Consider the following 24,721-nt stretch of genomic DNA (forward strand, 5'->3'; position numbering starts at 1 on the left):
ATGTTGAAGATGAGCGGGTGGCAGCGACAGAGCCAAAATCAGAGCTGGAACCTGAGGAGAGAGGCGAGTACTGACTCCCATCTGCCCTTTACCCTCCCGTCTCCTCAGAGTTGGGGCATCCGCTCTTTAGGATTGGCCTCACGCCTCCACAGTGAAGTCAGGGACCGTCCGAGAGAGGAATGGGGAGAGTCCCTTATTCTGGGGTGGTGCTTACAAACCCCCATTGCTTCGGACGACAGCGTCTCTCCACCCCTGCCCGGAGCCGGAGCATGGGCCCTGCTCTGTGCTGCTGGGCAAAGGGACCTCGGCTGCCCTAGGGAAATTCATTCTCTCCCGTAGCCAACTTCAGGCCACCTCGTTAGGCCTGTCCGCGGGGAGGCAGCAGGACACACCCCCGCTCTAAGACTGAGTTACCATAGCTCAAGCCGTTTCCGCCCGTTCGCCACCATCGGCCTTCTCCCTACCCTACCCCCAATCCTGTCTCAGTCTCAGCGTCTCTGGTGTCAGCATGGCCACCTCGGTAGCTGGGGCTACTGGACCCTGCAGGGCTGAAAGGGGAACCTTGACACAAGCCTTTGGGAGGGGTGCCGATGGACAGGGAGCGGTGTGTTTTCCCTTTGCCATAGAGGTCTCTGGGCCTCCCGCACAAGAGAGCAGCCTGGATCTCTTAAGTGTAGGAGGCCATTTGGGGTCTCCCCAGGGTATCGTCCTTCCCTCGGGATTAGTCCCTGCCTCTTTAACCCGGTCCTGTCTCCCAGCTAATCTCTGTGTAACCATTGCATCAGGCCAGCCCCGTTTGGCTCTGCAGCCTTCTGACCTGAGGCTCCACTGCTGATGAAAGCCAAGTCCCACACACTGGAAGGCAAGGGAGGGTTCCCCAGGGAGGACAGCCCTGCAGAGAAATATTTCGGGCAATATTGCATCTCCAGTCCCTAGGGATCGGCAGCTGCCACTCTGCGTCTGCCCCTTCCCTATAAGAGAGATTGGGGGGAATTCATTCATTCTTAACAAATACTTAATGAGGACCTACTGTGTGCCAAACAGTTTGGGGCTCAGGGAACATCCGTGAGCAAGAGGAAAAAATCATCTCAGTGGGAGGCCTACAGTAAACAAAATATAAGTGCCATGGAGAAAGCTAAAGCAGAGAAAGGAATGGAGAATGTTCAGGATGGAGGTTACTGTGTTACATCAGGTGGTCAGGAATTACCTTAGGTAATTCCTCCTCTCAAAACCCTCCAATGACTTCCCTGACATGACATAGGAAGTCACTGGAGAGTTTTGAGCAGAGGAATGACCTGTTTTAAAAGGTTCACTCAGGCTGCTGTATGGTGAATAGACTTACGGAGGGGTGGCAAGAGAAGAAATGGGAAGACCTTCTGCAATCAGGAAGTTTCTGCAGTAATTGAGAGATGGTGGTGAATTGATCTAGATTGGAAAGAATGGAATTAGAGGTGTTTAGATTCTTCTAAGCAAAGTTTTAAAAACTCATTTTTAAAGAATGAGTTAAGGGCCGGGCATGGTGGCTCATGCCTGTAATCCCAGCACTTTAGGAGACCAGAGGAGTGGATCACACGAAGTCAGGAGTTCAAGACCAGCCTGGCCAACATGGTGAAACCCCATCTTTACTAAAAATACAAAAATCAGCCAGGCATGGTAGTGCATGCCTGTAATCCCAGCTACTCAGGAGGCTGAGGCAGGAGAATCGCTTGAACCCAGGAGGCAAAGGTTGCAGAGCGGAGATTGCGCCACTGCCCTCTAGCCTAGGCAAAAAGAGGGAGACCCGTCTCAAAAAAAAAAAAAAAAAAAGTTAAAATTTGCTAGTACTTTGGATTGCAGGGTGTGAGAGAAGAGGAATGAAGGATGATACCAAGATTTTTAGCTTAAGCAACTAGAGTTGTCATCTGAGATGGGGATGACCTTGGAAGGGGAAAATCAACAAGTTTGCACATAGTCTTAGGTGCCTATTAGACATTGAAAAAGAAATGGCAAGTAGGCAGTAGACAGCAGAGTCGGAAGTTCTGGAAGAGGTCCAGACTGGAAATACACATTTGGAGGATGTCAGTGTGGGAATGGAGTTAGGAAAATGCTACAGGATGTCAGTGTGGGAATGGAGTTAGGAAAATGCTACGATTTGTTCCCTTCCCTATAGTTTAGTCTTTACCCTGGCAGGTTTAAGGCCTGCCTTGAATTTAGAGAAAGCTGAGTTGGCCAGAACTTTGCTATTATGTAACCAGGACTACAAATGTCAGCAACTAAAAATAAAGTCAGGCCCTCTTCTGCCCTTGGAAATGGCTACAGGGACCAAGTATGCATACCCCACAAGACCAGAAGGACGGACGGACCAGTAGGAGGCTGGAGATAAAAGAAAAATAAGGGCCCAGCATGGTGGCTCACGCCTATAATCCCAGCACTTTGGGAGGCGAGTGGATCACAAGGTCAAGAGATGGAGACCATCCTGGCCAACACAGTGAAACCCCATCTCTACTAAAAACACAAAAATTAGCTGGGCACGGTGGTACGCACCTGTAGTCCCAGCTACTTGGGAGGTTGAGGCAGAAGAATCGCTTGACCCTGGAGGCAGAGGTTGCAGTGAGCCGAGATTGCGCCACTGCACTCCAGCCTGGCAACAGAGACTCCGTCTCAAAAGAAAAGAAAAAGTTAAGTTGCCTCTCCCCCTTCCAAAAATGGCTAACATTTCTCTTTGTTGCCTACAGTGTTCAAGAAGGAAGTGTATCTTCATACATCACCACACCTGAAAGCAGGTAAACTTAACCCTTTCCCAAAACCAAGTCCTAAGAGATGCTGCTTAGCCTCCTTTTGCTGAGACCCTAAGAGATTATGAAAAGACCTAGAGAAGGTGGGAAAGGAGGGTTTGAATTTGAGCAAGCTTTTGCTATCAGGCTGTCTATTCTCCTGGCTTGCTCCTACAAGGTGAGCAAACCACTTTTCTTAAAGAATGTCCTAATGGAAAGATGGTCCTCAAAGAAAGCCCCAACAAAGACAACTGGTTTGCCTTACCAGTCTTCAGTCAGGGTTAAACTTTCACTAGTCTTCAGTCCCACTTGCAAACTCTATTGATAGTTTCCAGGAGCAATTACCAGGTCATTTGTGCTCCCTTCTCCTGTGTGGGGAGCTCAGGGAAATAGTCCTTCAGCTCAGCCTAACCTTGATGGGGACAGGAATTTGACTAGTCTTCCAGATCCCCTAAGCATGGATATCCAGGCACTTTGCTTCTTCAAGTCCTGGGCAAAAGCAAGGAGGGAATATTAACTAGGAGTTGATAAATTTTAAAGGGCAGGATAATAAATATTTTAGATGTTAAGAGCCCTATGGTCTCTAGCATGACTCTTCATCTCTGCCACTGTAGCACCAAAGCAGCCATAAACAGTATGTAAATAAACAGATGTGGCTGTATTCCAATACAACTTTACCTACAAAAACAGGCATCAGACCAGCTTGCCAACCTGTGGCATAGACTGTTTGCTACATGGAGCTTGTTCCAGCCACTCCCCATTACCCTGCAAATGTGCTTTTCCAGACTGATCCAACTGCAGAGATGGCAGCTGAGTCATTGCCTTTCTCCTTCGGGACACTGTCCAGCTGGGAGCTGGAAGCCTGGTATGAGGACCTGCAAGAGGTCCTGTCTTCAGACGAAAATGGGGGTACCTATGTCTCACCTCCTGGAAATGAAGAGGTAAGAATGCTAGGCCTAAAGCTAAAGGGGGATGTTACCTTTTCCTTCTCAATTAATATCTACGTTCCCTTTCCTCATTTCCTTGAAGGAAGAATCAAAAACCTTTACCACTCTTGACCCTGCTTCGCTGGCTTGGCTGACTGAGGAGGAGCCAGAACCAACAGAGGTCACAAGCACCTCCCAGAGCCCTCGCTCTCCAGATTCCAGTCAGAGCTCCCTGGCTCAGGAGGAAGAGGAGGAAGACCAAGGGAGAACCAGGAAACGGAAACAGAGTGGCCATTCCCCAGCCCGGGCTGGAAAGCAGCGCATGAAGGAGAAAGAACAGGAGAATGAAAGGAAAGTGGCACAGCTAGCTGAAGAGAATGAACGGCTCAAGCAGGAAATCGAGCGCCTGACCAGGGAAGTAGAGGCGACTCGTCGAGCTCTGATCGACCGAATGGTGAATCTGCACCAAGCATGAACAATTGGGGAGCATCAGTACTCCACTTGGGCCACACTACCCACCTTTCCCACAAATGGCTACTGACCACCCTCTCACTAGTGCCAATGATGTGACCCTCAATCCCACATATTCAGGGGGAAGGCTTGGAGTAGACAAAAGGAAACGGTCTCAGCTTGTATATAGAGATTGTACATTTATTTATTACTGTCCATATCTATTAAAGTGACTTTCTATGAGCCAAGGTCTTTTACTTTTTCTTCTTGCCTTTAGGGGCTTCAGGGGGTTTCCCCTCAGCTACAGCCAACTGTTTCTTTAGATCCAAGAGTTTCGCCACCTCTGCAGCAACCTGGTTCTTGTCTGCCTTTTGTGCTTTCAGTTCTCGGACAATGTTGCCCTAAGATAAAGGGGGGTGGGAAGGGTAACAGTGAGGCAAGAAAAAGATCTATTTAGGATTCAGCTTGTCCAGTCTCCCACAGGGCTTAAGCTGCATACTTGTTTTGTCACTTCATCCATCAGCGCTTGTATCTGCTGTGGCCCGGCTGTTGTAACAGTCTCTATAACTGTTGGCTTTGGGGATGTTTTTGCCTGGAGGACAACAACAAAGTTAGCACCAGCAACCATAAATATCCCCTAACCTCCAGTTTTATACAGCATCTCAGAGGGAAAGGTGATTACCTTTAAGTCGAAGGTCTCTTCTAGCTAAGACAGGAAAGAAAAACTAAGTGAGGAAGCAGCAGGGCCAAAAGATGGAAAGAGTGATGGGTGAGGACTACTTAGGGAAATTAAGGAAGTGATGCTGTGGCTGTTGTGGAGCGAGGGCACAGCCTTTAGCTTTTCTCACCTGGCCCCCTCCAAAGCGCTGCCTTAAACTTTCAATCTGGTCATTTTCCAATTTTTGGAACAAGGGACTGACCTGTAAAAAAAAAAAGTTCCAGAAACATCTGCTGATTAGATACAGCCTCTACCGGACTATACAGATGACCTCTCCAACCCCAATCTCTGATATATTTTAGAAAGAAGGAGCATAACACTAAGCTAATATCTGCTGATTTTAGGAAATCAGCGGTAGCTTTCCCTATGAAACCCCAAATAATTTATAGGGACAGATTCTTTAAGCGCTCTAAGGATGCAAGGCTGATCCAGAAGTTTAGCGATGTACTTACTTTTTCATTTTGTGTCAAAGAGGAAATGGCTATTTCCTCTTTTTCACTGCCCACTATCTGCTAGCATTGTGGAGACTAGGTGACCAGTGTTTCTTCAAATATCTGTTTACCAGTTAGTTTTGTGTGCCAGGTTCTGGTTTCTGGCATGAAGAACAATGAGGATGTACAGATAATTCTGAACTTGTGAATGACTACCAAGGACTTTATATCAGAAACTTGAGTCCCATGACCAAAGTAACACTGGAGAGATGTTAGGTCTTCTCTCACCCACTCCAAAAGCTGCATAGCAAAAGTGTCAATTTTAAGACAGGCTGGCTCTTCCACCTACTGTGCCAATCTGGTGTCCTGCTGGTAAGGTACACAGGAAGTTTGTCAGCAGGATACTGCAGGCTGGAGGTGGGAGCTGCAGCTGGGCCTGGATTGTGGCACTAACCGTGGGCATGTAAGGCTGAAGCATGACAGAGAGCAAGGCAGCTATATTCACTGCCAAGCCAGTCACTGTGCCTGCCCGTTGCCTGAGGAAGAAGAGATATTAGTCAAGACCTCCAAGAGGATACAGCTTACAAGCCACTTTATTCCTTTAGCCAACCCTCCCCGCTTACCTACCTGTCAGCCTCACTGCCTTTAATCCGCTTCCAGGGCTCATTTACCTGAATGTATTGGTTGCCATGTCGAGATATGGTGAGGATACTGCGCAAGGCATCCCGGATCCTGGGAAGGGAGGAAGCAGGCCAAGGTGTAATGTCCTACAGGGACCCATACAAGGCTCTCAACACACCAGCAGATGAGACAGAGATGTCAGTTACTTACCGAACCTTCTCAAGCAGCTGGTGATAGTGCTGGAGCTCCAGGGTGACATGGGCCAGCAGGCGCTGATCATCAGGGGTGAGCACCATCTCAGGCACATAGCCCCCAAAGAACTTAGACACAAACATCCCAGCTCTTGGTTGGGAGTAGGAAAGGAGAAGTGGAAAAAAGAGGGGAAGTTATTATCCACTCTCCTCCTTAGAATTTGACCCCATTTCCACAACTGTACATTCTCTCAGGATTCCTGCCTAGAACAGGTAACTCCTGGCTCCCTTAAGCCAGTAGACAAGGCTTAACAAATGAATTATTTACTCTGTCTCTCCCCTAAGAATGTGACTCTGCACATAAAAAAACCTGATTAAGTTAAACAACTCTATTTCTTATTTTTAAGAAGTCATTACTCAAAATCACCAAGCTGAAATATGTGTTAATTGCTATCAAACAAATACTCTAGGTAAGGACTTTTTTTTTTCTTTGAGGAGTCTCGCTCTGTTGCCCAGGCTGGAGCACAGTGGCATGATCTTGGCACACTGCAATCTGCCTCCCGGGTTCAGGTGATTCTCCTGCCTCAGCCTCCCGAGTAGGTGGGATTACAGATGTGCGCCACCATGCTCGGCTAATTTTTGTATTTTTAGTGGAGACAGGGTTTCACCAGGTTGGCCAGGCTGGTCTCGAACTCCTGTAGGTAAGGACTATTTATTAAATGTGGTTAATGACCAAACCTGAAAGTGAGTAGCAGGACTGACCTATAAGGGTCCAGGGTTCAGAGAGCGTGACGAAAGAATCCTAAGCTACGGAGGATACTGCTTTAGATTGCAGAAGAGCTGAGATAGGCACCAATGATAGAATGTGAGCCTAAGGTAACAAAAACTCTGAGTATAGCAGAAGTCTTTTTTTTTTTTTTTTTGAGACAGGATCTCCCTCTTTTGCCAAGGCTGGAGTGCAGGGGTACAAGCACTGCTCCACTGCAGCCTCAATCTCTCGAGCTCAAGAGACCATCCCATCTCAGCATCCTGAGTGGCTGGGACTACAGGTGTGCGCCACCACGCCTGGCTGATTATTTTTGTAGAAATGGGAGACTCATTATGTCAGTCAGGCAAGTCCTGGCCTCAAGTGATCCTCCTGCCTTGGCCTCCCAAAGTGCTGGGATTACAGACGTAAGGCACCATGCCCAGCCCACAGAAGCCTCCTACCCCCACACCAAAATAACCCCTTTCTTCGGCCAAAGTTTTCAATGATCTGCAGGTGAACTATTTTGCTAGGAGAGAATACATCTTCAATTCTACAAAGAACAGTAGTAAGAACACAATTTACAAAAACCCACTTTATAACCAACTTTGCTAAATCACATCTCTATAGTTAACTGTTCCATCAAGCATACATAGCCTCATATGTGCTAGGAACAGATCCCAATTAATAGAAATCAACTTTCCACACTGTCCTCACAGCCTCCTGCCCATTTTCTAGTTCTCTCCACATTCCCATCTCCTGAGGGAAAATGAGCCCCACCCCAGCTCACTGCTAACTCTGACCCCTTACCAATTCCCACCTGTTGATGAAGTTGCCCAGGTTGTTAAGCAGCTCAGAATTATTCTTCAGCAGCAGGTCCGTCCAGGAGAAAGCACTGTCCTGGCCCTCAGGCCGAATGTACAGCAGATAGAAGCGCCAGATGTCGGCAGGGATCCCTGTGTCCTGGGCCATGTCCCCAAACACTCCCACACCCCGGCTCTTAGAGAATTTCCCATCCTCATAGTTCAGGTACTCTGGACAGAGGAGAATGAGAACTATCTGCTCAAATCACATCCTTCCCCTCTCTAGCCCACTAACTCTTCCTTCTTTCCTCTTTCTAACCTCAACTATGGTTGTCTAGCAACATTTCTCCTTAAGGGGCTGGTATGCTCAGATTTTGGGAGTCCTTTCCTATCCATTCTGGCCCTTTTTTGTCTTTGCTTGTATCTACTACAGAGTTTTAGCTTTGGACTTTTGCTTTCTTCAGGTTCTTGTTTCATTTCTCTAGGTTGAGTTCTCATTTTAATTATTTCCTATTTCATCTCAACTCCTAACTCAAGACAGCAGCTCTCTAAGATCTTTTTCCAAGTACTGCCTCAACCCTCATTTCCTATGAACACCCCATCAGTAGTCTTCCAGGGTACTTACCTGTAGCAATGAGGTGGCTGACCAAGGTATAGTTATCCTCAGCTCCTAGGGCTGAGCAAGGAAAGACTATGCCATGGAAAGGAACATTGTCTTTGGCCATGAACTGATATAGGTCCACCTAAGGGAATGTAGTTAGGAGAGATTTCCTGAGACCTTCTTCAAAGGCCAGGAGACCAGACACCCAACCCTAAGACCCATACCCTACCGCCTACCCTCCCCATGCACAGCCTAACCAAGAACTGCTCACTTGCTCTGGGTTCTTCCACCATCTCTCCCACTGGTCTGTGTAGTTGGCTGTGATGGACAAATAGCCAATAGTGGCATCAAACCAGACATAGAATACCTGGAGGTCAGGAGGAGGTAAACATGTTAGGGACCAATCCAAAGTCTCAAACTGAAACAAGACATAATCAGCAGTCTATTCTGCTAGCCCAGGGTCTCAACACCAAGGCTGAATGATATGAATAAAAAAGGGTTTTTACCTTGTCTTCAAAACCTTCTAAGGGTACAGGGGTTCCCCATTTGAGGTCTCGGGTTATGCAGCGTGGCTTAAGGCCATCTCGAAGCCAAGAGCGGGTGATAAACCGGGCATTGGGAGTCCAGTCACTGCCAGGCAATGTCCTCCCCAACCACTCTTCCAGTCGCTTCTCCAGCTGAGATAACGGAGAAAGACAAGAGGGTTGATTTAGGAAAGTCTCGTATATGGTTAGCATAAGGATAAACACATACAACCTTTTTGGAGCACAATTTGGCAATATATAACTTTTTTTTTTTTGAGACAGAATCTAGTTCTGTCGCCCAGACTAGAGTGCAGTGGTGCAATCACAATCACAGCTCACTGCAGCCTAAACCTCCTGGGCTCAAGCAATCCTCCTACCTCATCCTCCCCAGTAGCTGGGACCACAGGTGCACACCACCATGTCAGACTAATTTTTGTAACTATTGTAGAAACAGGGTTTTGCCACATTGCCCAGGCTGGTCTTAAACTCCTGAACTCAAGCAATCTGCCCACCTCAGCCTCCAAAAGGGCTGGGACTACAGTTGTGAGCCACCATGCCCAGCCTTAACTAGATTTTTAACACACAGCCAGTGGCTTGCGCCTGTAATCCCAGCTACTCTGTTTTTTTTTTTTTTTTTTTTTTTGAGACGGAGTCTCCCTCTGTCGCCCAGGCTGGAGTGCAGTGGCCGGATCTCAGCTCACTGCAAGCTCCGCCTCCCGGGTTCACGCCATTCTCCTGCCTCAGTCTCCCGAGTAGCTGGGACTATAGGCGCCCGCCACCTCGCCCGGCTAGTTTTTTGTATTTTTTAGTAGAGATGGGGTTTCACCGTGTTAGCCAGGATGGTCTCAATCTCCTGACCTCGTGATCCGCCCGTCTCGGCCTCCCAAAGTGCTGGGATTACAGGCTTGAGCCACCGCGCCCGGCCTACTCTGTTTTTTGTTTTTGTTTTTGTTTTGAGACGGAGTCTCGCTGTGTCTCCCAGACTGGAGTGCAGTGGCACGATCTCGGCTCATTGCAAGCTCCACCTCCCAGGTTCACGCCTCCTGAGTAGCTGGGACTACAGGCACCTGCCACCACGCCCGGCTAATTTTTTGTATTTTTAGTAGAGACGGAGTTTCACCGTGTTAGCCAGGATGGTCTCGATCTCCTGACCTCGTGATCCACCCACCTCGGCCTCCCAAAGTGCTGGGATTACAGGCATGAGCCACCACGCCCAGCCTAATCCCAGCTACTCTGAAGGCTGATGCAGGAGGATCACTTGAGGATGGGAGTTCATGACCATCCTGGGCAACACAGCAAAATCCTATCCCTAAAAAAAAATTTTTTTTTTAATTTTTAAAAATATGGAACACTTCACAAGTTTGCATGTCATTCTTGTGCAGAGAACGTGGTAATCTGCTCCATATCAGGGTCTCACTGTCACCCAGGCTGGAGTACAGTGGCACATCATGGCTCACTGCAGCCTCAACCTTCCGAGCTTAAGTGATCCTTCCGCCTCAGCCTCTTGAGTAGCTGGCACAACAGGCACGTGCCACCACACCTGGTTAATTTTTGTATTTTCAGTAGAAATGGGTTTCACCAAGTTGCTCACCCTGGTCTCAAACTCCTGGGCTCAAGCAATTCTCCCGCCTCAGCCTCCCAAAGTGTTGGAAGTTGGAATTACAGGCATAAGCCACAGTGCCCAACCAATTTTTTCTTTTTTTTAATAGAGACAGGGTCTTGCTTTGTTGCCCAGGCTATTCTTGAACTCCTGGCTTCCAGCGATCCTCCTGCCTCAGCCTCCCAAAAGTGCTGGAATTATAGGCATGAACCACCATGGCCAGCCGAGGAAGTGCAAAACAGAAAAAAAAAAATTTTTTTTTTTTTTTTTTTTTTTCTTTTTTTTAGGTAGGGTATCATTCTGTTGCCCAGGCTGGTCTCAAACTCCCAGGCTCAAGCAATCCTCCAGTCTCGGCTTCCCAAAGCATTGGGATTACAGGTGTAAATCAGCGTGCCCAACCAAAAAAAAAAATCTTTTTTTTTTTTGAGATGGAGTCTCGCTCAGCTGCCCAGGCTGGAGTGCAGTGGCACGATCTTGGCTCACTGCAACCTCCCCACCCCCAGGTTCAAGCGATTCTCCTGCCTCAGCCTCCTAGGTAGCTGGGACTACAGGTGGGTACCACCAGACCCAGTTAATTTTTGTATTTTTAGTGGAGGTGAGGTTTCACCATGTTGGCCAGGATGGTCTCCATCTCTTGATCCACCTGCCTTGGCCTCCCAAAGTGCTGGGATTACAGGCTTGAGTCACTACGCCCGGCCAAATTTTTTTTTAATTAGCCAGGCATGGTAGTACACGCCTATAGTCCCAACTACTCAGAAGGCTGAAGCAAAAGGATAACTGGAGCCTGGGAGTTTGAGGGTGCAGTGAGCTATGATTATGCCACTGCACTCCAGCCTGGATGACAGAGACCCTGTCTCTAGAAAAAAATTTTGTTTGAACACACTTGACTATATACCCTTAGTCTAGGGGAGGAATCAGGATTGCCAACAAATCCTAAACTCTTTGTTTTTTTTTAGACGGAGTCTCGCTCTGTCGCCCAGGCTGGAGTGCAGTGGCCGGATCTCAGCTCACTGCAAGCTCCGCCTCCCGGGTTTACGCCATTCTCCTGCCTCAGCCTCCCGAGTAGCTCGGACTACAGGCACCCGCCACCTCGCCCGGCTAGTTTTTTTGTATTTTTTAGTAGAGACGGGGTTTCACCATGTTAGCCAGGATGGTCTCGATCTCCTGACCTCGTGATCTGCCCGTCTCGGCCTCCCAAAGTGCTGGGATTACAGGCTTGAGCCACCGCGCCCAACCACCTAAACTCTTTTTAATAGGTTATTTTTTTTGTAGATGTACCAGCAAAGCAATTCTGAAATGGTTTTAGGTGTATTGTAGGATTGAGCTAATAAGTAAATGTGCTGATGCTTATTGAGAACCAGGACACTTACAGTGGAAGAAGGTAGATAGAGACATGAAATAAATAAGAGAAAGTGATGAAGAACTCTGTGGGGATGGACTGAAATTGCAGGTGTCCATGTGAACCTAAAATAAATACCAACTGGCCGGGCGCGATGGCTCACGCCTGTAATCCCAGTACTTTGGGAGGCTGAGGCAGGTGGATCACCTGAGGTCAGGAGTTGGAGATCAGCCTGGTCAACATGGTGAAACCCCGTCTCTACTAAAAATACAAAAAAAAATTAGCTGGGTGTGGTGGCAGGTGCCTGTGATCCCAGCTACTTGGGAGGCTGAGGCAGGAGAATTGCTTGAACCCAGGAGGTAGAGGTTGCAGTGAGCCAAGATCGTGCCACTGCACTCCAGCCTAGATGACAGCGAGACCCTGTCTCAAAACAAACAAACAAACAACAACAACAACAAAAAAAAAATACCAACTCTCTTTGCTGAAAGGTCCTAGTAGCAAAGATACCCAGTAGCAATGAGCACATCTACCACCTAGATTTCGGTATCTAATACTGTTCCCTACTAAATTAAACTCAAGGTTGGTGACACAGTTGATTTCAAGGCTGAACCGGATGAACCTAGAGTATCTTTTTATGCCACAAATTAAGGAAGGGTTTAAAAAATGATGGGAGATCTCAAAAGCAGAGAAGTCACCTTGAATACGTTCCTACTGACGAAATAAGTGACAATTTGAACATGAAAATAAATTTAGGACAGGAAAGGATTATAAGAAGTTGAAAAAAATAGGAATCCATGAGTCCATACTGATAATAAACAGCTAACTAAATTTAAAAATAAATGGAGGGAGAAGGATAAATATAGAGGGTAGTGGTAGAGTTGGAAAATCACCATAATAAAGGCAAAAATTATCAATGAATGCTAAATTTAGAGGGAATATTTTGTTCATGAAGAGCAAAGTATTGCATTGTCTTAAAGTAGATTCCCACAAGGCTGGGTGTGGTGGTTCACGCCTGTAATCCCAACACTTTGGGAGGCCAAGGCGAGTGAATCACTTGAGGTCAGGAGTTTGAGACCAGCCTAGCCAACATGATGAAACCCCATCTCTCTTAAAAATACAAAAATTAGCCAGGTATGGTGGTATGTGCCTATAATCCCAGCTACTCGAAGGCTGAGACAGGAGAATCACTTGAACTTGGGAGGTGGAGGTTGCAGTGAGCTGAAATCATGCCGCTGCACTCCAGTCTGGGCGACAGAGCAGGACTCTATCTCAAGAAAAGAAAAAAATAAAGTGTATTCCCAGACTGCTCATAAGTTGCAATGGGGAAAATAGTAATTACACAATGGACAAACTGAATAACACCTGACCAAACAAAGTTAAGATTCCCAGTGAAGGGGATGGCCATCATGTGCCTCTGAAAAGGACACAGTCATTTATGTAGCATTCCGACCAAGAATGCATAGCCTGAATCTAATCAAGAGGAAACACCCAACAAACCCAACATGAGAACTATTATATTCTATGTATTTATTTATTTTTGAGATAGGGTCTCACTTTGTTGCCCAGACTGGAGTGAGTGGTGCAATCATGGCTCACTATAGCTTCCAGCTCCTCAGCTCAAGGCAACCCTCCTACCTTAGCCTCCTAAGTAGCTGGGGCCAGAGATGTGTACCACCATATTTGGCTAAATTTTTTTCTTCCTTTTTTTTTTTTTTTGAGACAGGGTCTCACTCTGTCACCCAAGCTGCAGTGCAGTGTTTCAATCACGACTCACTGCAGCCTCAAACCTTCCCAGGCTCAGGTGGATCTTCCCACCTCAGCCTCCTGAATGGCCGGGACTACAGCCACACACAACCATGCCCAGTTAACTTTTGTATTTTTTGTAGAGATGGGGTCTCACCATGTTGCCCAGGCTAGTCTCAAAGTCCTAGGCTCAAGTCATCCACCTACCTAGACTTTGCAAAGTGTTGGGATTAACATGTGAGCCACTGTGCCCAGGCCAGGATAACTGTTTCACATTTGTAGAGTCAGGGTCTTGCCAAGTTGCTCAGGCTGGTCTCAAACCCCTGGGCTCAAGCAATCCTCCTGCCTCAGCCTCCCAAAGTAATGGAATTATAGGCGTGAGTCACTGCATGTGGCATTTAATTTTTTTTTTTTTGAGACGGAGTCTTGCTCTGTCACCCAGGTTAGAGTGCAGTGGCACGATCTCGGCTCACTGCCAGTTCCACCTCCCGGGTTCACGCCATTCTCCTGCCTCAACCTCCCAAGTAGCTGGGACTACAGGCGCTCGCCACCACGCCCGGCTAATTTTTTGTATTTTTAGTAGAGACGGAGTTTCACCATGTTAGCCAGGATGGTCTCGATCTTCTGACCTCGTGATCCACCGGACTCGGCCTCCCAAAGTGCTGGGATTATAGGCGTAAGCCACCGCATCCGGCCTCGTGAGCCACTGCGCCTGACCTAATATTTTTATACTTTAGAGATAGGGTCTCACTCTGTTGCACAGGCTGGAGTGTAGTGGCACAATCACAGCTCCCTGTAATGTCAAACTCCTGGGCTCAAATGATCCTCCCACCTCAGCCTCTTACATAGCTGAGACTACAGGATCGCACCACCATACCTGGCTAATTTTTCATTTTTCGATTATTTTGTAGAGACAGTGTCTCACTATGTTTTCCAGGCTGGTTTCCAACTCCTGGCATCAACAGATCCTCCCACCTCAGCCTCCTACAGTGTTAGGATTACAAGCATGATGAGCCACTGTGCCCAGCCTATTTTTTTTTATTTTTTATTTTCTCCAAGCCCAGGGTACAGAAGGAGGAACACTGTATTTTAAAAAGAAGGTCAGGCTGGGCATGGTGGCTCACGCCTGTAATCCCAGCACTTTGGGAGGCTAAGGTGGGCGGATCACCTGAGGTCAGGAGTTCCAGACCAGCCTGGCCAACATGGTGAAACCCCGTCTCTACTAAAAATACAAAAATTAGCCAGGCATGGTGGCAGGTGCCTGTAATCCCAGCTACTTGGGAGGCTGAGGCAGAGGAATTGCTTGAACCTGGGAGGCAGAGGTTGCAGTGAGCCGAGACTGTGCCATTACACTCCAGCGTGGGCAACAAGAGAGACGCTCCACTTCAAAAAAAAAAAAAAAAGGAGGTCAATGCTGGACACAGTTGTTCATGCTTGTAATCCCAACACATTTGCAGGCAGAGGCAGGAAAACTGCTTGAGCCCAAGAGTTTGACACCAGCCTGGGTAACATAGTGAGAACCAATCTCTACAAAAACATTTTAAAAATTAGTCAAGTGGCCTAGTGCGGTGGCTCATGCCTGTAATCCCAACACTCTGGGAGGCTGAGGCAGGCAGATCACCTGAGGTCAGGAGTTCGAGACCAGCCTGGTCAACATGGCAAAAACCTGTCTCTACTAAAAATACAAAAATTAGCCAGGCATGGTGGCGGGGGTGCCTGTAATCCCAGCTACTCTGGAGGCTAACGCAGGAGAATCGCTTGAACCCAGGAGGCAAAGGTTGCAGTGAGCCAAGTTTGTGCCACTGCACTCCAGCCTGGGCAACAAAAGCGAAACTCTGTCTCAAAAAAAAAAAAAAAAAAAATCAGTCAGGCATGGTACTTGGGAGGCTGAGGGGAGAGGATTGATTGGTCCCAGGAGATCAAGGCTGCAGTGAGCTATGATCATGCCACTGTATTCCAGCTTAGGTGACAGAGTGAGAACCTATCCCTTAAAAAAAAAAAAAAGAAAAGAAAAAAGAGACATAAAAATACTTTTACATGCATATGACATTTCTGAATAGACACAAAGGAAAATGAGTAGTAAATACCTCTCGCAAGTGGGCCTGGGGCTTTCACTTTGTGCCTTTTAATCTATTTCATCTCTTGACAATAATATGTACAATTATTAATGGAAATTTAAAACATTTAAGAGTAATCTGCTCTCAGTATCTGTGGCTAAGGCAGAGGGGACAGAAAAGGCCTCCTGAAAACTAGGTTAGAGAGAAAAGCTCACTTACCTTAGGCAGGTCTAGAAACAGGTGATGGGTCGACTGCACCACGGGGCATGATCGGCAGACTTTACACTGAGGCTTCTGCGAAGGAAAATTCCAGAGGACAGATCAGGCCTGCAGGCCAGGGGAGTGGTCCAGGCAAGGGGAGGAGCAGAGAGGGATGAGCTCCTCAATCTGCCATCTAGTTTAGCTTCATGCTCACACCCCAAACTATGTGGCCTGCTCTAAACATCGAGACTCAAATCTTCTCAGTATAACTCCATTTGTTCCTCAGAGTTTCAGATCTCTGTCCCATCATACCAGAGTAGAAAAAGCATTCTCTGAGCACAGGCTAGGTACAGAGCACTGCACTGTACTTGACTGCGTGAGGGGAGGAAGGAGTGACAAAGTAAAAACACAGCCCCTCTCTTTGAGGAAGCTACAAGTGAGGGAGAGATGACTTGTATAAGAAACAAGCGTGGGCCGGGCGCGGTGGCTCAAGCCTGTAATCCCAGCACTTTGGGAGGCCGAGATAGGCGGATCACAAGGTCAGGAGATCAAGACCATCCTGGCTAACACGGTGAAATCCCGTCTCTACTAAAAAATACAAAAAACTAGCCGGGTGAGGTGGCGGGCGCCTGTAGTCCCAGCTACTCAGGAGGCTGAGGCAGGAGAATGGCGTGAACCCGGGAGGCGGAGCTTGCAGTGAGCCGAGATCCAGCCACAGCACTCCAGCCTGGGCGACAGAGCGAGACTCCGTCTCAAAAGAATAAAAAAAAAAAAAAAAAAAGAAAAAAAGAAAAGAAACAAGTGTGGGCCAGGCACGATGGCTCACTCCTGTAATTCCAGCATTTTAGGAGGCCGAGGCGGGGGGATCATGAGGTCAAGAGATTGAGACCAGCCTGGCCAACATGGTGAAACCCCATCTCTACTAAAAATACAAAAATTAGCTGGGCGTGGTGGCATGCACCTGTAGTCCCAGCTACTCGGGACGCTGAGGCAGGAGAATTGCTTGAACCTGAGAGATGGAGGTTGCAGTGAGCCAAGATCGTGCCACCGCATTCCAGCCTGGTGACAGAGCAGACTCCGTCTCAAAAAAAAGAAAAAGAAAAAGAAACAAGTGTGGCCAAGCACCATGGCTCAGGCCTGTAATTCCAACACTTTGGGAGGCTGAGGCAGGTGGAACACCTGAAGTCAGGAGTTCAAATCCAGCCTGGCCAGCACGGTGAAACCGCATCTCTACTAAAAATACAAAATTTAGCCAGGGTTGGTAGTGCATGCCTGTAATCCCAGTTACTCAGGAGGCTGAGGCAGGAGAATCGCTTGAACCTGGGTGGTGGAGGTTGCACTGAGCCACAATCGCGCCATTGCACTCCAGCGTGGGCAACAAGAGTAAAACTCTATCTCACAAAAAAAAAAAAACCAAAAAATAAACAAGTGTAGATCTTTACAGAGTAAATTTATTTGTGTGGCATAAACTGACTATATAAACATGGAAGGGTGATGGCTAATGGAGGTTGATCTGCCCGCCTCAGCCTCCCAAAGTGCTGGGATTATAGGCGTGAGCCACCGTGCCTGGCTTTTTTGTTGTTGCTTTTTTTTTGAGACAGTCTCGCCCTGTCACCCAGGCTGGAGTGCAGTGACAGTCTCAGCTCACTGAAACCTCCACCTCCCAGGTTCAAGAGATTATCCTGCCTCAGCCTCCCTAGTAGCTGGCATTACAGGCACACACCACCACACCCAGCTAATTTTTGTATTTTTAGTAGAGGTGGGGTTTTGCCATGTTGGTCAGGCTGGTCTGAACTCCTGACCTCAGGTGATCCGCCCACCTCAGCCTCCCAAAGTCCTGGGATTACAAGTGTGAGCCACCACACCTGGCCCCAAGTGAGTTTTGATCTGAGTTTTTGAAGGTGAGAAATTATAATTCTCTCAGGACCTCTCTCCTGAACTCCATATGCCTAATATCCAACTGTCTACCTAACTTCTCTGCCTGGATATCTAACAGGCATCTCAAGCTTAACAAACCCAAACAGTATGGCTGCATCCCACCTGAAAGCCTGTTCTCCTCACTCAAGTTCACAGATGGTACTACCATCTACCCAGGCCAAAAACCTACAAGGAATCTTTTTCCTGACCATCCCAAATTCCAGTCTATCCAACTCCGTAGAGTTTACCTCCAAAAATATACCTCAAGTCTATTTTTTAATTTTCCATTTCTAGTGCTACTAACCTAGTGCAAGCCACCATCATCCCATTTCTGGGTTGTAGCCTTGTAGCCTCCAAATCCTTCTCCATACTTTTTTTTTTTTTTTTTTTTTGGAGGAGGGAGGACAGTCTTGCTCTGTCACCCAGGCTGGAATACAGTGGCAATCTTGGCTCACTGCAACCTCCGCCTCCCAGGTTCAAGAGATTCTCCTACCTCAGCCTCCCAAGTAGCTGGCATTACAAGTGTGTGCCACCATGGCCTGGATAATTTTTGTGTGTGGTTTTTGTTTTGTTTTTTTTTTAGATAGAGTCTTACTTTGTAACCCAGGCTGGAGTGCAGTGGCGCAATCTCGGCTCACTGCAACTTCTGCCTCCCAGGTTCAAGTGATTCTCAAGCCTCAGCCTCCCAAGAAGCGGGGATTACAGGGGTCCGCCACCACACCCAGATAATTTTTGTATTTTTTTAGTAGAGACGGGGTTTCACCATGTTGGCCAGGCTGGTCTTGAACTCCTGACCTCAAGGGATCTGCCCAACTCAGCCTCCCAAAGTGCTGGGATTACAGGCGTGAGCCACCGCACCTGGCCATTTTTGTATTTTTAGTAGAGACAGGGTTGCCATGTTACAGCCAGGCTGGTCTCAAACTCGTGGCTTCAAGTGATCCACCCGGCCTGGCCTCCCAAATTGCTGGCATTATAGGTATGAGCCACCATGCCCAGCCTCTTCAACATACTTTCTTTCTTACTTCCCTGCCATCCATTTTTCACAGAGCAGCTTGTCATTCAACCAGAATAAAATCTAAATTCCCACAATGGCTTCATAGGCCCTGGTGATCTGGCCCCTGCCTGACCCCCACCTCATCTCAGTCTACCCTCCTCCTCACTCACTGTGTTACTGCTACACTGGCCTTGCCAATTCTGCCTTTTCAGCTCTTAGCTGCCTCATGGCCTTTGCATTTCCTAGTCCTTCTGCTTAGAACATCCTTAATCTCTTATTGCCTGGCTTGCTCCTAATTCTTTGGTTAAACTCTCAGTTCAAATGTTACTGCCTCTGAAAGGCTTTCCCTATCTACCTAAATTAAATATTCCCCCAGAAGTCACTCTCTATCACATTTTCCTGGCAGTTTATTCTATATCATTTCCTTATTTAGTGTTGGTCTCCTAACCATACTAAATAAAAGTCTGTCTTGTACATTGCTATATCCCCAGCACCCAGAATTGTAACTGGCCTATTCTAAGGACTCAAAAAATGTATGTTGAATAAATGAATGAAGAAATAAATTAACAAATGGCTAGAAGAGAAGGTATTTATGGAAGAGAGAAGGGTCTAAACAAATGTAGATCAGGTGGTGTGATGCAAGACCAAAGGTTGGGAAATAGAAACTCAACTTGTCGGCCGGGCGCGGTGACTCAAGCCTGTAATCCCAGCACTTTGGGAGGCCGAGACGGGCGGATCACGAGGTCAGGAGATCGAGACCATCCTGGCTAATATGGTGAAACCCCGTCTCTACTAAAAAATACAAAAAAAAAAAAACTAGCCGGGCGAGGTGGCAGTGCCTGTAGTCCCAGCTACTCAGGAGGCTGAGGCAGGAGAATGGCGTGAACCCGGGAGGCGGAGCTTGCAGTGAGCTGAGATTGCACCACTGCACTCCAGCCCAGGCGACAGAGCAAGACTCCGCCTCAAAAAAAAAAAGAAAAAAAAGAAACTCAACTTGTCCATTTCTTAGCACAGTGCTCAGCACATAGTAAGTGCTCAGGGGGTATTTTTCTTTCTTTTTTTTTTTTTTTCTGAGGCGGAGTCTCACTGTCACCCAGGCTAGAGTGTAGTGGTGCAATCTCTGCTCACTGCAAGCTCCGCCGCCCAGGTTCAGGCCATTCTCCTGCCTCAGCCTCCTGAGTAGCTGGAACTACAGGCGCCCGCCACCACGCCCGGCTAATTTTTTTGTATTTTTAGTAGACACGGGATTTCACCGTGTTAGCCAGGATGGTCTCGATCTCCTGACCTCGTGATCCACCCGCCTCGGCCTCCCAAAGTGCTGGGATTACAGGCGTGAGCCACCGCGCCCGGCCTAGGGGGTATTTTTCAAATGAACTAAATGATCAGTTGCTGAGATGGGGCAGAAAGGGCCACTGGTCAAAGGTCTAGAATGCTAAAATAAAAATCCTAAATGGGACAAAAAGGGAGTCCCTTAAGAATAAGGACTGTCTACTTTCGGGCTCCCATGGAGACCCTCCTCTCACCTTAAGCTCGACAGCATTGATGAGCTTGCCACACTTGTCACACTGGTCACCCCGAGCCTCCTCATAGCCACAGAAGGGACACACACCCTCCACGAAGCGGTCGGCCAGGAAGCGAGCACAGTGCTCACACCGCAGTTGCTCCACAGTATCTTGCAGCACAAAACCTCGTGTCAGCAACCGCTGGAAAATGTCCTGGGTAATTCTGGTGAGGCAGGCCAGGAATCAGGAAGAGATAGTCAGAAGATGTGGTGCACCCCTTCTTCCTGCCACTCCAACTAGGGACCCAAACTCAGTGACAAAGAAATCGGGCAGAAGGCTCCTCAAGGAAAAGGCCATCTATTCATCTTTTGAGAGTTTTACTGGACGAGCCCAGATCCCTCACACATATTCCCCAACTGCCCACACAGTCTCTCCCCTCAACATTTTAGAATTTACTTTTGTTGAATACAGATTTATCTCTTTTGTATTTTTCATTAACAAAAATCTCCAATAGGATAGGACTGTCTGTTCTTTAACATATCCTAAAAATTAAATCAGTCCAAGTGCTAAACTAAACTGCATAGCACTATCAGTTGGCGGCCTGTCTACTATGCAAAGTTTTGGGGGTTTTTTGTTTGTTTTGAGACGGAGTCTTGCTCTGTTGCCCAGGCTGGAGTGCAGTGGCGCGATCTCAGCTCACTGCAACCTCCGCCTCCTGGGTTCAAGCAATTCTCTGCCTCAGCCTCCCGAGTATCTGGGATTACAGGTACCCACCACCAGGCCTGGCTAACTTTTGTATTATTAGTAGAGACAGGGTTTCACCATCTTGGCCAGGCTGGTCTTGACCTCCTGACCTCGTGATCTACCTGCCTCCTCCTCCCAAAGTGCTGAGATTACAGGCGTGAGCCACCACACCCAGCTCTTTTTTTTTTTTGAGACAGAGTCTCGCTCTGTCATCAAGGCTTGAGTGCAGTGGCACTATCTCGGCTCACTGTAAGCTCCACCTCCCGGGTTCACACCATTCTCCTGCCTCAGCCTCTGGAGTAGCTGGGACGACCGGTGCCGGCCACCACGCCCAGTTTTTTTTGTTTTTTGTATTTTTAGTAGAGACGGGGTTTCACCATGTTAGCCAGGATGGTCTTGATCTCCTGACCTCATGATCCGCCCGCCTCTACCTCCCAAAGTCTGGGATTACAGGCGTGAGCCACCACGCCCAGCCCCAGCCTTTTTTCCTTTTTTTTTTTTTTTTTTTTTTTTGAGACGGAGTCTCACGCTGTTGCCCAGGCTGGAGTGCAGTGGCGCGATCTCGGCTCACTGCAAGCTCCGCCTCCCGGGTTCCCGCCATTCTCCTGCCTCAGCCTCCTGAGTAGCTGGGACTACAGGCGCCCGCCACCGCGCCCGGCTAATTTTTTGTATTTTTAGTAGAGACGGGGTTTCACTGTGGTCTCGATCTCCTGACCTTGCGATCCGCCCACCTCGGCCTCCCAAAGTGCTGGGATTACAGGCTTGAGCCACCGCGCCCGGCCTTTTTTCCTTTTTTTGAGACAGAGTTTTGCTCTTGTTGCCCAGGCTGGAGTGCAATGGCATGATCTTGGCTCACCGCAACCTCTGCCGCCTGGGTTCAAGAGATTCTTCTGCCTCAGCTTTCCAAGTAGCTGGGTTGATAGGCATGAGCCACCACACGCAGATAATTTTTGTATTTTTAGTAGAGATGGGGTTTCTCCATGTTGGTCAGGCTGGTCTCGAACTCCTGACCTCAGGTGATCCGCCCGCCTCGGCCTCCCGAAGTGCTGGGATTACAGGTGTGAGCCACCGCACCCGGCTATGCAAACTTTTTATAAAGATGAGTATTAGGCAAAGGAAGAATGAGTTTATGTGTTATAAATGCATACAGGAGTGGGAAGAAGTATCTTAGACTCCAGGACAGCCAGACAGGAAGGGAGGCACCAGAGGGAAGACAGTTCCCATGAGCCTGCGTCTGGTCTCTTGCCTCCCTCAGCTGCTCCTTCAGTCCCTGGTCAGGCTTCTAAACACACCATCTTTCCCCAAAAAGGCCTGGACAACTGCCCAGGGTGATATTGAGATCCTAAGTTTAGGAGTGCCCAGACAGTCACCCGGGTTCCTTCTGTCTCCAAGATACTCTCACTGGTCCCAGTCCCAGCCTTCAAGCCCCATTTCTGCCTCATTAGAGGAAACTTACTTGGTCTGCTGTGGAGTGGTGGTGCGACCAAAAGTATCAAATGAAATGTTAAACCAGCGGTAGATGTCAGCATGGATGATGTGGTACTTATCGCAGATCTCCTGGGGGGTTAGTCCCTCCTCCATAGCTTTGGTCTCTGTCGCTGTACCATACTCATCTGTCCCACATAGATAGAGGGTGTTCCACTGGCGGAGGCGAGAGTACCTGCAAGGGAATATGGTGACTGCTAGGGGGCCCCGCCTCAGTGATCCCTTGTCCTTGGGATCTCACCAGCCCCACCCTTGAGGCATCCTATTCCCCTGGGACCCGCCCTTCCCTTAGGAGGTCTCTCCCCCAGCAGCTGGCTCCACCTGGCAAAGACATCGGCACTGAGCACGCAACCAATGATGTTCCCAAGGTGGGGGACGTTGTTGACGTAAGGGAGGGCACTGGTGATGAGCACATTCCTTTCCCCAGTCACAGGCAACCTAGTAAAGAGGAAGAGAACAGTGCATGGGGGGATGTGAGGGTCAAGAGGGACCCAAAGTGCACAGAACACCCAGACACAGATTTGTTCTGTCGTGTGTTCATGTACACTCGAAGTCTTTCTGCACACGAACCCACAGGACCACAGATCTTAGGTCCCCCAGGGACCCTAAGATCCCTTATAGCTGCAAATATAGGGCGCTGCCACAGTGAGGAAGTCTCCTATACTATGAAGGAGCCTTGTTCCAACACCAATTTCTGCCCTTTTACTATCATGACTGCTTTTCTATTACCTCATTCTCAGGCTCAAACTCTCCCTAGACTCTTTCTAATCATCATCCTCTCACCACTCCCAAGAATACTTTCCCAGCGCTGGCTTCTCCTCTTCTTTCCAGGTGCTATGTTACTATCATCTCTAGTCACTATCTGAAATCCGAAGAGCTCACCCCTCTAGACACAACCCTTAACAAGTCCTTTTGTACCGACTCTCTAACTCATGTCTGTCACTTCCTCATGGCCTAACTCAAACCAGCAGGCACCAGTTTTGCCTTCACTGTCACCCTCTCCTCCCCACTTTTCCAGGATAATTGCTGGTCATGCCATTCAACCTGCTGTCTGAAGGCACTCAATTCAGTATTCCTTTTCAAGTTTCATCATCCTTGACATCTGAGCTGTACATATCCTGTATCGACATCCCCTCTTTAGCACTGACACTACACTAAGGCTCCTGTCATCTTTCCAACCATTCTTAGCCTACAGTCACTGGCTCCCCGATTCCCTCACATTAACCTCAACCCTTCTTCCCAGCTGCTGCTGCATATCCCAATAGATGGACCAAATACTTCCTAGAACATTTTACAGCTTATTGCCATAAAACACATTTCACTAATTTCTTGTGCATCCATCACCCTTTCTCCCCATAACTGAGTATCGTAACTTTCTCTGAAATCCAGCTTAGAAATCACCTCCTCCAAGAAAACCTTCCTTCACTGACGGCCATCTTCCCACACAGTCTTTTTTGTATCCCAAGCCCCTAACCACTTTGTACCATATTGAGTACTGCTCCTTTCGTGTTACACTGTCACTTCTCTCTCAGAATGAGTGTGCTTACTGCTGTGGCAAATATGGAGGCGAACATGCCCTAGGTTCTGCTTCCAAGAGTATTACATTCTACTATGTAACTGCTGACTGGGATCAGTGTAATGAAGAGGTGCAAAGTGCCAAAGAAGATCAAAGGAAGGCAAGCACTCTAGCCCAACACAGCTTAGTCTGCCCATAGGATCTTCAATGCCAATTATCTCCTCCTCCGCTTATGCCTGAGAAAGGTTATCTTTTTTTTTTTTTTTTTTTTAAGAGACAGAGTCTCCCTCTGTCACCTAGAGGGCAGTGGCACAACACAGCACACTGTAATCTTGAACTCCTGGGCTCAAAATGATCCTTCCATCTCAGCCTCCCAAGTAGCTGGAACTTCAGGCATGCATCACCGTGCCTGGATAATTTTTAAATTTTTTTGGAAGAGATGCAGTCTATGTTGCCAGGACTGGTCTCGAACTCCTGGGCTCAAGTGATCCTCCTGCCTCAGCCTCCCAAAGTGCTGGGATTTCAGGCATGAGCGATGGCAGTGCTTCCTATTCTATATGAGCCTTGGAAGTGCTTAGTATTGGCCGGACGAAGTGGCTCATGCCTGTAATCCCAGCACTTTGGGAGGCTGAGGCGGGCAGATCACGAGGTCAGGAGTTCAATACCAGCCTGGCCAACATGGTAAAACCCCATCTCTACTAAAAAAGTACAGAAATTAGCCGGGTGTGGTGGCACATGCCGGTAATCCCAGCTACTCGGGGGGCTGAGACAGGAGAATGGCTTGAACCCGGAAGGCAGAGGTTGCGGTGAGCCAAGATTGTGTCGAGCCAAGATTGCGTCACTCACTCCATCCTAGTGAG

General features: G+C 48.1%; 3 protein-coding genes across 5 annotated transcripts in view; 2 read left to right on the forward strand and 1 right to left on the reverse strand.

Annotated features, from left to right (window-relative positions):
- Positions 1-3,695, forward strand: LOC139355321 (DDIT3 upstream open reading frame protein). Its single transcript, XM_011728467.2, has 3 exons — positions 1-63; positions 2,715-2,762; positions 3,539-3,695. The coding sequence occupies exons 1-2, from the start codon at positions 1-3 to the stop codon at positions 2,754-2,756; spliced, it is 105 nt and encodes a 34-aa protein (XP_011726769.2). The 3' UTR covers positions 2,757-2,762; positions 3,539-3,695.
- LOC105474105 (DNA damage inducible transcript 3) lies at positions 2,769-4,372 on the forward strand. Its single transcript, XM_011728466.3, has 2 exons — positions 2,769-3,694; positions 3,783-4,372. The coding sequence occupies exons 1-2, from the start codon at positions 3,488-3,490 to the stop codon at positions 4,152-4,154; spliced, it is 579 nt and encodes a 192-aa protein (XP_011726768.1). The 5' UTR covers positions 2,769-3,487; the 3' UTR covers positions 4,155-4,372.
- The window catches only part of MARS1 (methionyl-tRNA synthetase 1), a 27,309-nt gene continuing 6,897 nt past the window's right edge, over positions 4,310-24,721 (reverse strand). For 2 of the 3 annotated variants that reach the window (XM_071071560.1, XM_071071558.1), the window contains 15 exons: positions 22,667-22,783; positions 22,317-22,520; positions 20,138-20,339; positions 15,722-15,796; positions 8,746-8,916; positions 8,511-8,606; positions 8,264-8,381; positions 7,656-7,869; positions 6,110-6,241; positions 5,906-6,010; positions 5,628-5,814; positions 4,978-5,049; positions 4,812-4,835; positions 4,629-4,721; positions 4,310-4,530 (listed from right to left, as the gene is read on the reverse strand). In XM_071071560.1, the coding sequence (XP_070927661.1) occupies positions 4,384-4,530; positions 4,629-4,721; positions 4,812-4,835; positions 4,978-5,049; positions 5,628-5,814; positions 5,906-6,010; positions 6,110-6,241; positions 7,656-7,869; positions 8,264-8,381; positions 8,511-8,606; positions 8,746-8,916; positions 15,722-15,796; positions 20,138-20,339; positions 22,317-22,520; positions 22,667-22,783 (1,957 nt within the window). In that variant the 3' untranslated portion in view covers positions 4,310-4,383. The remainder of the gene's footprint in view (positions 4,531-4,628; positions 4,722-4,811; positions 4,836-4,977; positions 5,050-5,627; positions 5,815-5,905; positions 6,011-6,109; positions 6,242-7,655; positions 7,870-8,263; positions 8,382-8,510; positions 8,607-8,745; positions 8,917-15,721; positions 15,797-20,137; positions 20,340-22,316; positions 22,521-22,666; positions 22,784-24,721) is intronic. The other variant, XM_071071559.1, reaches the window with a different exon arrangement.

Source organism: Macaca nemestrina, chromosome 10, assembly GCF_043159975.1.
Source record: "Macaca nemestrina isolate mMacNem1 chromosome 10, mMacNem.hap1, whole genome shotgun sequence".
Classification (NCBI taxonomy): Eukaryota; Metazoa; Chordata; class Mammalia; order Primates; family Cercopithecidae; genus Macaca; species Macaca nemestrina.